The 13,687-nt window shown below is 37.6% G+C and overlaps 1 protein-coding gene across 2 annotated transcripts; it reads left to right on the top strand.

Moving 5' to 3' along the window:
* Window positions 1–971: 971 nt before the first annotated feature.
* RLT2 (Homeodomain-like transcriptional regulator) lies at window positions 972–13,408 on the top strand. 2 transcript variants are annotated; one of them, XM_011045329.1, is made up of 18 exons: window positions 972–1,789; window positions 2,248–2,715; window positions 3,530–3,615; window positions 3,939–4,367; window positions 4,440–4,529; window positions 4,610–4,774; window positions 4,868–5,090; window positions 5,280–5,380; window positions 6,373–6,459; window positions 6,556–6,708; window positions 6,803–6,958; window positions 7,888–8,097; window positions 8,188–8,877; window positions 8,957–9,517; window positions 9,906–10,535; window positions 10,666–10,770; window positions 11,671–11,934; window positions 12,431–13,408. In XM_011045329.1, exons 1-18 carry the CDS (start codon window positions 1,642–1,644, stop codon window positions 13,181–13,183), a joined length of 5,319 nt encoding a protein of 1,772 aa, XP_011043631.1. In that variant the 5' UTR covers window positions 972–1,641; the 3' UTR covers window positions 13,184–13,408. The 2 variants fall into 2 exon arrangements, with proteins under 2 accessions (XP_011043631.1, XP_011043632.1); XM_011045330.1 differs by having other exon boundaries at window positions 11,671–11,995; window positions 12,431–12,517.
* Window positions 13,409–13,687: the final 279 nt, after the last annotated feature.

The raw sequence follows: 13,687 nt of genomic DNA on the forward strand, positions 1-13,687 counted from the left end.
GTAGCACAACAGCTATGGACACAACCAATATCTTGGGTAATAAGTACTTGAAAGAGTTAAGACACAAGTTGAAAGCAATCCACTTAAAAGAAAAACTCTGGTTTTCGGATTAAAGGCCTTTCTCTCTCTTTCCCAAAGAATCCAAGAACCCAAACAACCACACCACACACACACAACGCCCATTTCAGTACATGGAAATGGATAATTTATATTCTAGCCCTTCTAGATTTTCTAGTGTCTGACTTGGTCCTTGTAATTTCTCAAGCTTTACATTATCAGCATTAGAGCACCAAAGTATCCTTTTTTATGGCCATTTGTGGGGGAACTTGAGCGAGAAATCAGAAAAGTTGGAAAGAAATGTGTGATTTTCATTTAGCTATTTGACGATAAAGTTCTTGAAGCTTTTAATGAAAGCAAAATACCATTTCTAAATTTGGATTTTATTTTGTAATAGCTTTATTACTATACTGGTGTTAATATACAAAAGAATTGAGCTTGAAGTTAGTGATTCAAATGGGTTAAATGGAATTTATTAATTCATTATATTTTTTTTAAAAAACCCTACCATCTGAGGAGGAGCAAGAACAAAAAATTAGAGGGGCCAAATTAAAAATATTATTTTTAAAAGATTAAAATTTTAGTTACTTATATTAAAATTATAAATATTTATAAGGAAGAGGTTAAGAAAAAGATTTTCTTGCAAGGGCCTGGCACTTGCCAATCTCCTCTGCCTCCGCCATTACCTAGCGGGAAGCTAACCATTTCCAGTTGGAGAACCAAAAATTAAAAGTAAGATAAAAAATAGAAACAATACCTAACCTAAACTCTCTCCAGAACCCATGGAGTTGATATTGTAAAAGGAAATGTATGAGCACTGAATTGAAATATTCCAGAATTACAAGGACCAAACATTAGTTTATCCATTAATAAAACATGAACAACAAAAGCTAGAAAGAGAGAGACATAAAACAATTCCCCTCTCTATCTCTTCCTCTCACACAACAACACCAATCTCTCTCCCTTTTCTTTTCTTTGAATTTCAAAAAACAAAACAAAACAAAAGGTAGTCTCTAGCATCATCCATCTACAGATACCCAATTTTATTATTATTACAACCTCAAAATCAAATAAAAAGAACGAAAGATTTCTTAAAAAAAAAAAAAACAAAATGAAGGAAGGAACCAGAGAGAGAAACACAACAATAGAAGCACTTGTTCAAACATTAAATCAAACCTCGAAACATCAATCTTCTTACCATTATTTTTTGTTACTACTTCTACTTTATTATCATTTTCAACACCACCAAAAAACAACAATCTTTTTTATTATTAATTGCTCTTTTGTTCTCTCATCAAATCTAAATCTTACCCTCACATCAAAATCACAAGACTCGCCAAAACCAAAAACACCATCACCACCATTGATTCTTCTCTTGGAGAGAGAAACTTTACCTAAAAGCTCCTCTTTTAGAGAGAGAAAATTTGAAGCTTTATCCATGAATCAATCTGTCAAGTTTGATTTTTTGAGATTTTCTGAAGTTTAAATTGGTGGGTTTGGATCTATTCGTTGATTTCTGGAGTGGGTTTGTTTAAGAATCTGGTATTTTTGTCGAAGTTGGAAGCTTTGTAGTGATCTTGAGTAATGGAGGAGGCTAGTAGTGGTGGTGGTGGTGGAAGCGGCGGTGTAGAGGTGGATGGGAAGAAAAAGACTCCAGGGGAAGGAGAAAGTAAGTCTAAGAGGAAAATGAAAACTGCTTCACAGCTTGAGATTTTGGAGAAAACTTATGCAGGTCTGTTTATTTCAAGTTTTGAACTTTTGCATTTTTTGTTTACGATTTTGTTGTAAATTTGTGATTTTGTTTGGGTTATTATGATTTTTTGGAAGTTGAAAAGCTGTGGTAGCTTGTGAAATGTTGAGGTTTTTAATGGGTTTTGTGTAATTTGTTTCCTTCATTCTGCTTTTTTAGTTCATTTGCACAGATTAGGTTCATTTTTTTGCTGCGATTTTGTAACAAATGTTTTTTTTTTTGAACTATTTTTGTGCGTTATTTTGAGTTGGGAAGCTGAAATGTTAAGCTTGTTTGTAAAATGCTAAGTTTTGTACTTAATTTGTTTCATTACTTTTGCTGGACTTGTTTATATGGTTTGTTAGTTTTTTTTTTAATATATATATATATATTATTAGCTTATGGTGATTTTATTAATTTTGTTGCTGATTTGGTGTAAATTTGTGGTTTTCTTTTACTAGCGGATACATACCCATCAGAAGCAGTAAGGGCTGAGCTTTCAGTGCAATTAGGACTGTCTGATCGGCAGCTGCAGATGTGGTTCTGTCATAGGCGTTTGAAGGACAGGAAGGCGCCATTGGTGAAGCGCCCACATAAGGAGTCACCATCCCCAGCAGGGATGCCAGGTGGAGTGGAAATGGGAGTAGGGACTGAGGTGGGAAATGAACATGGGTCAGGGTCAGCAAGTCTATCTGGGCTAGGCGTGGATTCAAGGCGAGCTGTTGGGAGGCCAACGGGGGTGGCTGTTCCAAGAATTAGTGCTGATGTGCAAGCATTGAAGAGGTATTATGAGCCACAGCAATCTGTAGCTGAGCTTAGAGTGATAGCATTTGTCGAAGCACAGTTGGGGGAGCCTCTGAGAGAGGATGGTCCGATTCTTGGGATGGAGTTTGACCCCTTGCCACCAGATGCTTTTGGTGCACCTATAGGTAATGTTGATTTCGAGTTTTGTTGCCTGGATTCTGACTTCTTTATTTGACGACTACATGTTGAAATTTGCAGCTATGCGACAAAATTTATGAAATTACTGAATGTGCTGTAATTGACAATTCTGATCAGTAGATTTTAGATTGTTTTCCCTGGCTAAAAGTGTTTTGGGTTTGCACATCTTATGTGATTATCGAATTTTAGCCTTCTAAATAAGTCTTATCAAATTGATTGAATTTGTGCCCTTTAAATAACTCTTATTGAATTATGAATAATTGTGAGATATAGTGGCTCTGACGAAGTTATAAATACATTAGATCTTAATTTGCAGTAAGTGTTAATTAGAGATGATGGTGGAAGTGGTTGTATAGCAAAATTTTGAAAGTATTTTTTAAATTAGAAAGACTAATAGACAATTCCACAAGGTCCTGCTTTTTATTTTTTCTTTCAATCTCTGGTTCATTATTTTTTTATGCACTCCATGCCTGGTATGTGCCTGGTAGCATCACAAGTTCTGTTGCCAAAACATGGATAGATTTGTTCTGTCAGCTTCCTTGAATAAGGACATTGATTTTGTGGGATATATAGTATGTGAAATGTTCATATATATATATATATATATATTAAAAGCACAGCTTTTGTGCTTCCAATTTCAATTTTACATCTTGTTTCATGTTGAACATCAATCATTCTCTCATTTTGCTCGAACTTTAAATTACTTGCTGCAGTTTTTTGCTGCTTTATGTGCTGCTGTCTGATAGCATTGCTGAGAATGGTCAAGTTTGAGCATCTGATGACCTTTTTATATGATTCTAGGATCAGCAACACTAGGGCAGCAGAAGCAACCTGTAAGGATTTTCGAGTCCAACCTATATGAGCGATCTGATGTAAAATCCATCAAGGTGAAGATGCACTCCTACTCCATCCTTTTACTTCTGAAAATTAAAACTATTTTTCTCCCATTGTTGTTGCTCTTTTTTTCCCTGGCTTTTGCAATGCTTATATCACCCAGTTTCTTTTGTTTTGATGCTTATCTGTCGGTGATGTCATCTTCTTGTGAACTGTGGAAATTACACACAACCCACTTTAGCCCCATGGATTTTGATGGTGATATTTTTCAGTTGGTGATATCATCTTTTGTAAGCTGTGGAATTTATTCTGCCCCCTCTTACCACAGGAATTTTGATGGATAATAAATGGCATGATCATGTGTTTCATTCTTCAGGGTGCTACAAGGACTCTGCACGAATACCAGTTCCTCCCACAGCAGCCAACTGTTAAAGCAGAGGCATATGAAAGAGCTGCCCCATCCTTTCAGTATGGCTCACCTGCGGATGGTCATAATACAAAGACTGGATCACTATCTGCTACCCGATCATTCATGCATGCTAATGAACAAGTGTCCTCTGGATATGGTTTTTCAAGTCAGATGCCTAGTTTAAGTCTTATGCCTCAAGAAGGCAGGCAGGGCCATCTCTTGCCATCTGCTACAGGAGAGTATGAAAATACTTCACAAAAAATCCCTTTTACAAATGTTGGTATGGATGTGCAAATTGGTGCCCACCCAATTACTGCATTGGACAATCCTTTTATGTCATCTGATCAGAGAGTGACCCGTGATGAGAATGCTTTGCGCATGGAGAGGAAACGCAAGGTATTATGTGAAGCATTTCATAATTTTTAAAATGTAGACTGGTAAACATTGCACCTTTTTGACTTTTTGTAGAGTGAGGAGGCAAGAATAACGCGTGAAGTTGAAGCCCATGAAAAAAGGATCCGAAAAGAGCTTGAAAAACAAGATATTTTGAACCGAAAGGTCTGGGTCTTACCATACAAGCCTTTCCTTTTCAAATCTAGAAGGTCATACTGACAGTGTTATGTCACTTGTATGTTCAGAGAGAAGAGCAAATAAGGAAAGAAATGGAAAGACATGACCGTGAAAGGCGGAAGGAAGAAGAAAGGTTATTGCGTGAAAAGCAGCGAGAAGTAGAGAGATACCAGAGGGAGCAAAGGCGTGAACTGGAGCGCAGGGAAAAATTCTTGCAGAAGGAGTCTATCAGAGTAGGTTCAGATACCCTATTTAAGACCGTCCTTTTATATTTTGCCTCTGAGGATAAATGGGGCACTTTTTTTTTTTTTCATTTTTGTACTCAGGTTGAGAAAATGAGGCAAAAGGAAGAATTGCGTAGAGAAAGGGAAGCAGCAAGGCAGAAAGCTGCTAGTGAGAGGGCAATTGCACGTAGGATGGCTAAAGAATCACTGGAGCTTGTCGAGGATGAACGCTTGGAACTCATGGAGCTAGCTGCCTCCAGCAAGGGGTTACCTTCTATAATTCCATTGGACTTTGAAACTTTGCAAAATCTAGATTTATTTCGAGGTTTGTTATGTCTAGTTTGATCAAGGAAACAGTTCTGATACCATTGCAAAATATCAAGTCACAGCCTTGGAAGATTTACTGCTGTGCAATTTTTTCCTTAAATGTTTTACAAGGCTCATGCATTTATCTTGATATATTGTTGGTCAATTTTCATTGCACTTGAGCTTGACATGTTAAATTGCTTTTCAGATAAGCTGACTGAGTTCCCTCCCAAATCTGTGCTTTTAAAGAGGCCTTTTCTTATTCAACCCTGGAATGGTTCTGAGGAGAATATAGGAAATCTTCTTATGGTAAGTTTCTGTAGTTCTTCCTATTTCTTGTTCCTCTCTACCTGTCCTGGAAGGATGGTAGTAGTTAAGACTGGAATGCAAGTATGCAACAGAACACTCTCTTAAGTAAATGATTACAGATCTTCTTTGCGCACTTATGTTGCATCCATGGTGCATAATCTCATCTCATATTTGCCATTATTTTGTGGACGGCTGCTCTATAGAAAACAGCAGGGATTTTGAAATTTTAGTTTTTCTTTGAGTCATATTTTAATATCATTTTATGCCTTTATTTCAGATATTGATCATTTGTGTGTCATTTGTATTTTGGTTTAAGTTGGTTAAAAAAATCATTTTGTTTCCTGTGTTTTTTTGCTGCTTCATTGAGGACATATGTTACTCTCTTTCAGTGTTCCTCGTGCCATTGTATTTTGCTTCAAGTAGGCATAAACTTCATTTTGTTGGGACATTTCACTCTCTTTCTCATGCATAGCTGTGAATCATAATATGAATAACAGGGTTTCTGTAGGCAGATGGGTGATGAATTTTCAAGTAATTATTTTGAAAATACCATATGGGCAGTAGGTGGTGTTAATGAATTGAGATAAAATGAGTTTTTATTACTTGTTAATATGTATTGTCTCATTATCAATGCATTGTTTTATTTTGTCATCTTTAAAACAAATCCCTCTTGTCAATCCAAAATCTCACCTCTCCTTTATATAGTTGAAGGTTGATTTTATTGTTTATTGTGGTTGCTATTGTTACGGTGTCCTTTTTCTCAAGCAAGAATATCTATGCCACCTATTTCTATAAATCCCACTATAGAGGGTTTCTAGGCATATTCTCTTGATTTTTTTTGGACTTGGGAATAATAAATCCTTGGAGGAGTTGATTTTTTGGAAGGAAAATTCATCATTCCACCACTTCTAGAATGCCAAATGCACTTCCATTTCTTTCTTTTCTTATTTTTGTTCCTCTCAAAGATTTTGAATGAAACTGTAAATTTATAGGTTTGGAGGTTCTTAATCACTTTTGTGGATGTTCTTGGGATATGGCCATTCACTCTCGATGAGTTTGTCCAAGCTTTTCATGATTATGTAAGTATCTGAGAATCTTTTCTTGACTGGTATCTGATATAGGGTTGCCCTACATTTGTGGAATTCAGATGTCTTTCCTGCTTCCTCTACTTTCAGGAACCAAGGCTATTAGGCGAGATACACATTTCTTTATTAAAATCCATCATTAAAGATATTGAAGATGTTGCCAGGACACCGGCAACTAGTCTGGGGCCAAATCAGAACAGTGCAGCTAATCCTGGTGGTGGACATCCTCATATTGTTGAAGGGGCAAGTCTTCTTTGTTGTGTGTTGCTGTGGCAATATGATCTCCTCAATTATGCTCCTTTTTTTCATCTTAAATTATTTTTGGCTTCTGTGTCAGGCATATGCATGGGGTTTTGATATACGTAGCTGGCAGCGGCACTTAAATCCATTAACTTGGCCTGAGATATTGCGGCAATTCGGTCTTTCTGCAGGTTTTGGGCCACAACTGAAGAAAAGGAATGTTGAGCAGGCATATCTCCGTGATGATAATGAGGTGGTTCCTTTTTTCTTTGGGTTATCATTTTCAATGCAGTAATTGTTCTCCTTCAGTTACTCATGTTCAAGGTTTGGTTATCCATTGCTGGGACTGGGATGGGTTATGACAGCTTGGACTGTTTTCTAATTTTGATTTCTTGCTGATTCTAAAGATGAGCATTTATGATAGTTTTATACAAGTTAGATGGCTGGCTGGTGATTATCCGTTTTCTTGTTTTTCAGAATGCTTTAATCCATGTAGGTGGACTTATTTTGTCAACAGTTTATACTAAGGTTTAATTCTGCTTCAGTATTTGTTATATTGTGAAATAGGTTTAGTTTATTGCTTGTTGTGGTTCTTAAGTTTTCTTTATTCATTTGTGGGCACATGCTGGCGCTCGGCCTTATTTTCATTTCTTTTTAGTTTTTGAATTCTCTCAAGTTTGTGGTTGGTTATCTCAACTTCTATTGTTTGACTTGTTGATCAAATCTATTTGCTTGACCACAGGGGATACTGACATCTATCAACTGATGGTCTGAGATGTGCTGTTGTTTTGATTAAGTTGACAATTGTTTGAGAAATGTCAAAAAATGTAGCATGTGCTAATGATATTTGATGCTGCATGGTCATGGTGGCGTAGTTGCCTGTGTGAATGAGTTGCAATTTTTATCCCAAGCTTGAGGAATTTCATTTTATGTACTTCAGAAGCTTGGAAGAACACAATCTCATAATGCTTTGGATTGCTAAGTTGCAGATTCTGTTTTCAGGAATTAGCGTTTTGTCAGAATAAAAATGAAAACGATAATTTTATGCAATAACTTTCTTAAAATAATACCAAAAGATATAGCATGCATTTCAAGATTTCACTTTTCATTCCTATTGTTATTTTTTTCCTGTGATTTTCCTTGATTTTTTTTGTTTTTGCTCTGTGTGGTATTAAAATTCAGGGTAATGATGGTGAAGATGTTATCACCAATTTACGGAATGGAGCAGCTGTTGAAAATGCTTTTGCCATAATGCAAGAAAGGGGATTTTCTAATCCACGCAGATCTAGGCATCGTTTGACGCCTGGTACTGTTAAATTTGCTTCATTTCATGTTCTGTCTCTTGAGGGGAGCAAGGGTTTGACTATATTAGAAGTAGCAGACAAGATTCAGGTAATTCTATAGCGCTAGCTGTTTGTATTTGTCTCACCATCGCATAAACTTGCTTTATCTGTTCACTTTGCCTCTTCTTATCTTGGAAAGAAATCTGGTCTGAGGGATCTTACAACAAGCAAGACACCTGAAGCATCAATTGCTGCTGCTTTGTCAAGGGATTCTAAACTTTTTGAGAGAACAGCTCCATCAACATATTGTGTGCGTCCTCCATATAGGAAGGACCCAGCTGATGCTGAGGCAATACTTTCTGCTGCCAGAGAAAGAATTCGGGTATTTAAAAGTGGTATTGTAGACGGAGAAGATGCTGACGATGCTGAAAGAGATGAAGATTCTGTAAGTGATGTGGCAGAGGATCCTGACATTGATGATTTAGGTACTGAATTAAATTCTAAGAAAGAGGCTCACGATTCTCCTGAAGTTAATGAATTTAATGGGAAAACACTCTTGATGAATGGGAAGGAAAGTGGTAATGTTCTGAAAACTCCACAAGTCAGCCTTGTGAATGTTGGTGTGGGTTTAACTTCACTGCATTCTGAAGGCACTAATGAGGTAAGGGGGGCTGCTTCTTCTATTGATCGATCTGTAGATGTTGCTGAAATCTGCACTACACCTGTGCAAGGAGATGTAGATATTGATGAAAGCAACCCTGGTGAGCCATGGGTTCAAGGACTTGCAGATGGGGAATACTCTGATCTGAGTGTTGAGGAGCGTCTTAGTGCACTTGTTGCATTGATTGGTGTGGCAATTGAAGGAAACTCTATTCGTGTCATTCTTGAGGTACCATTTCTTTTTGCTTCTGGTGAAATCTTAAAAAATGCAATATGCTTGTCTCTAATCTCAGATGAGAATCGTTCAGGAACGCTTAGAAGCAGCAAATGCTTTAAAGAAGCAAATGTGGGCAGAAGCACAACTTGATAAACGTCGTATGAAGGAAGAGTTTGTCATGAGGACACAATATTCATCTTTTACAGGGAACAAGATGGAATTGAACCTTACAATTTCTGCATCAGAGGGTAGACAAAGCCCTATGGTAAATGTTGATGACAGAAGTAATGGGATGTCTGTGAATGCTTCTTTTCAGCAAGACAGATCAAGTGACCAGCAGAGTGACATGAATTATCTGACTAACATGTCTTCTGAAGGAAACATGCAAATGCAAGATTTATCTGCTGATACTGATAATCTGCCATATCAACAAGCTGGACATGCAAGTGAAAAGTCACGTTCACAGTTAAAATCTGTTATTGGTCACAGGGCAGAAGAGATGTATGTATATAGATCTTTGCCCCTGGGTCAGGATCGCAGGCGTAATCGGTACTGGCAGTTCACTACATCTGCTTCCCGCAATGATCCTGGCTGTGGCAGGATCTTTGTTGAGTTACACGATGGTCGCTGGAGGGTTATTGATTCTGAAGAGGTAGAAATTTCATCCTCATGGGCTTCACAAGTCTCTATGTATGAGTCTTACGATACTGGATTACTTTGTGCACATGTATACATGATGTTGTTTTGATCATTCATGTGCAGTATGCATGATTTATACTGAAGATTGTGTATGAGCGATGTTTTGCTCTATGTTTGTTAAAATTGGTGTTGATAAAGAGAGTAAATGAAGGCTGCCGCCACATATAGAATTGTGTTCTGCTGAGCTAATAAAATTTATAAGTTCCCTGTTCAAGTTATTGTAAACTTTTGTTTACCATGAACCAATGGCTAGTCATCTTTATGTATTTTTTAAACTGACCACAAACCCATTTTTTGTTATTCTATTGTTTCTTTTCATCATTTGCATGGTATTTATGCAGGGTTTTAATGCTCTGTTGTCATCTTTGGATATACGTGGGGTTAGGGAATCCCATTTGCATGCAATGCTGCACAAGATTGAGGTGCCTTTCAAGGAAACTCTCAGGAAGAGAATGCTACATGCTAGCACTGAAGGGAAAAGTAAAGGCCCAATCAAAGCTGAAGCTGTTGAAACAGCTGCTGGCATTGAATGTGGCTCTGGTATGGATAGTCCACAAAGCACTGTCTGTATTCCAGATTCTGATATGTCTGAGACCTCAACATCTTTCACAATTGAGCTTGGAAGGAATGAAATTGAAAAAAATCATGCCTTGAAGAGATTTCAAGATTTTGAGAAGTGGATGTGGAACGAATGCTTCAAGTCTTCTGGATTGTGTGCCATGAAGTACGGGAAGAAAAGATGCACACAACGGCTTGGTGTTTGTGATTACTGTTGTGACACTTATTTATCTGAAGACAACCATTGCCCTTCTTGCCACAAGACATATGATGCATCTCAGGTTGGCTTGAATTTCTCTGAGCACGTGGTTCATTGTGAAAGGAAGCTAAAGGTGGACCCTGACAGTGCTTTGTGTAGCTCATCTTTTCCGCTGAGGATCAGATTGCTTAAATTGCTACTAGCTTTGATTGAGGCAAGTACTTAAATGTTTTTTTTTATTTAGATATATGCTTTTTGCCCCCATCACTATAATGAATAACAGCATGGCAAGCATGTTGCCACTCATTGTGTTTTCTTAAATTTTGTGTGCTTTTGGTTGGCAGGTTTCAGTCCTGCCAGAAGCTCTCCAGCCTGTTTGGACCAATGACTACCGGAAATCTTGGGGTATGAAGCTGCAGTCCTCATCGTCTGTTGAAGACCTACTTCAGGTTTATGTTTGGCCTTGCTTGTGACATGAATTTCTGTGCTCTCCTATCTAATTGGATTATGAAGATGTGAGCCTGGGATATTGGAACCACTGCCTAGCATTTGAGATTATATTAAAATCCAATGATGACGATTATGTTTTCATGTTGAAACCAAAACGCAATAGTGAACTTCATTTTTTTCTTACTGAAAATACCATTGGGTGTCAAAAGATGACACATTTAAAAGCAACGAAAGTGGCATTCCATAAGAAACATCCGCAGAAAGAATAAATGCCTGGTTATAACAATATGCTTTTTGTTTCAGTTTGAGAATACCATTGATGGATTGATTATATAGCAATCTCACCACATCTTATTGAGTACATGATTGGTTCCATGGAATGCACCATGAAAGTGAACCACATTATTTTATAGGTGCAAGATTTTGAATTGGTTCCAGAATATTATTGATAGATCAATTAAACAGCCGTGCATAACTCGATCCTGGAATGCATAATGAATAGTGAAAAGTAAACAACATTGCTATCACAGGGGCAAGAGTTTGAAATTTATTCTGTGCATCTTCTGGAATATATATTTTTTATGAATTTGTTGGATAGGCTCTTTATTTAGCATCAAAATGAAGGTGACATGTTGAGTGGAAGTTAACTGAAGCCACTGTGTTTGTTGCATTTAGAGTATTCCTAATCTACATCCGTTAAGCATGTAATGCCAGAACATAACATGTACTTGGTAATGTTGTGTAACTTGTACCATTTTTGTCATTGTCTGACAATGTTATGCTGGGTATTGCGTTCCTCCCTTTTCCTTGTTTGCTTATTGTCTATCCTTTTCAATTCTCCTCATTGAAATTAATTTGGAGGGTTTGTTAAGAAGTAAATGTGCATTTCTCTTCCTCAGATTCTGACACTATTGGAGGGTGGCATGAAGAGGGACTATTTGTCCTCGAACTATGAAACCAGCAGTGAACTTTTGAGATCATCTGACCCATCTGCATGCGCTGCTTATGGATCTTTCAATACAGAAACAGTTCCTGTGCTTCCATGGTTGCCACAAACAACAGCTGCTGTAGCTCTAAGGATCATTGAATTTGATGCTTCAATCTCATACATGCTGCATCAAAAACTGGAGGCTCATAAGGACAGGAGCACTAGGAGCTTCATTGTGAGTAGTCTTTGTATCAGAAGTTTTGTCCTGGATGATGTGAGATAAACAAAAACCACTGGTATGTGTTGTTAGTTCGAGAAAAAGAAAAAGAAAAGACCAAATGCCTTTTTCAACACTAGGCTGATGTCATGAAGTCCTGCTTCCCTTAACATGTCTCTATGTCATTAAATGTGCATTTTGAAGTAGTAGAAACCAGAGGTAAGTAATGATAATACTATAACTGAGGGATATAGGTCTGCAGTGCTTAATGTTTCTTGAAACAATGTAGTTATAAATTTAAATGTAGAATAAGGTATAAATTTGATGGCAGAGCAGAGCTATCATTAATCATCCCATGTTGTAAAACACATAGAACGGTGGTAATTATACGGTTTCATTTTGTCAAAGAAGCATTCTAATGCAAGCAACTTTCACTCCTAAAACAAAAATCTCGTTTCAAAATTGAAAGTTTACTAGCTCTATATTACTGACTTTATTCTTAACCATTTCTTAGAAGCTTCCATCCAAGTGTGCTGCCATGAAGAACACCCCAGATCATGAAATCACTGAAAGTTCACGTAAAGCTGGGTTATTTCAGGAAGATAATTGGGTTGATGTAGGGATTGGGTTAGCAGGACCGGGCCGCGAACAAGGAATCCGGGGCCGGGGTCGAGGTCGCACTCGTGGTGGGAGATCACAAACAAGAATTATTGGGTCCAGATCTGTATCTAGCAAGAGAAGTGTGGCCAAGAGCAGTGATAGATTAGGGAAGGCATTGTCATGGAAAGGACGACCTCGTGGCCGTGGAGGGTGTAAGCGTGGACGTCGCAGTGTGAGAAGTAGGCAAAAAACAGTCAAGCAAGCCGCAGATTTTATTCCTGAGAGAAAGATCCCTCAAGAAACTATTTGTGAACAGTCAACAAATTGCTTGGGAAGGGATGACTGGAATGGTGATGAAACAAGGTTCCTGGAGGATGCTGAAAATGTTAGTAGTTCTGAAAGATCTGAGTTTGATGTTGAAAATGAAAATATTCTGGCATCAGGAGATGAATATGATGATATGGGAGTTGATGACTATGCTGGTGGTTTTAATGGCAAGTCTGATGACTTACTGGAGGGAAGTGATTATATTATGGATGGCAATGAAGATGATGATGATGCCGTAAATGAAGATGAAGATGAGCTAGGGGATTTGGATGTTGAGGAATACATTAACGGGGACCCAGATGATGGTACCGAATCTTCATCTTCAGATTTCATTGACTAGAGAAATAACCTTACGATTGTAGAATATTGCTGATGCATGAGAAATAGTCAATTCCTTAATTTGTATTCTTTAGTGAAATCTACTGACTACTCTGTAACTGAAGTGAATTTATTTATAGAGGAAGCAGCAACTGTGCATAGCTAAGCACCTTTACTGTATTGGAAACAGAATATCAATGGATAGTACTTCGGTCCATTGGCAATTGCAATGATCCAAAAGCTCCAATTTTTTAGCTGTCCCTCTTTCTCGGCAACTGGACTCACTTGTTAGTAGATTGGTGCTTCCGATATTGTGATTTCGTTGGAATTGTTATGTTTTGGGTTGGAAATCTGGGAATCTTGCTTGGTTTAGCATTCATATCCAATCATGCTATATTGTCAGCTTAACATATGCCCGTAGATAGAAATAATTCTCGTCACCTGCCTTGAAAGATTAGGGACGTGGCCGACAAATTCCGAGGAAACCAACAACTGGCATTTTACAGATACTAAAGATGTCATATAC

Source organism: Populus euphratica, unplaced genomic scaffold (assembly GCF_000495115.2).
Source record: "Populus euphratica unplaced genomic scaffold, PopEup_1.0 scaffold226.1, whole genome shotgun sequence".
Lineage (NCBI taxonomy): Eukaryota > Viridiplantae > Streptophyta > Magnoliopsida > Malpighiales > Salicaceae > Populus > Populus euphratica.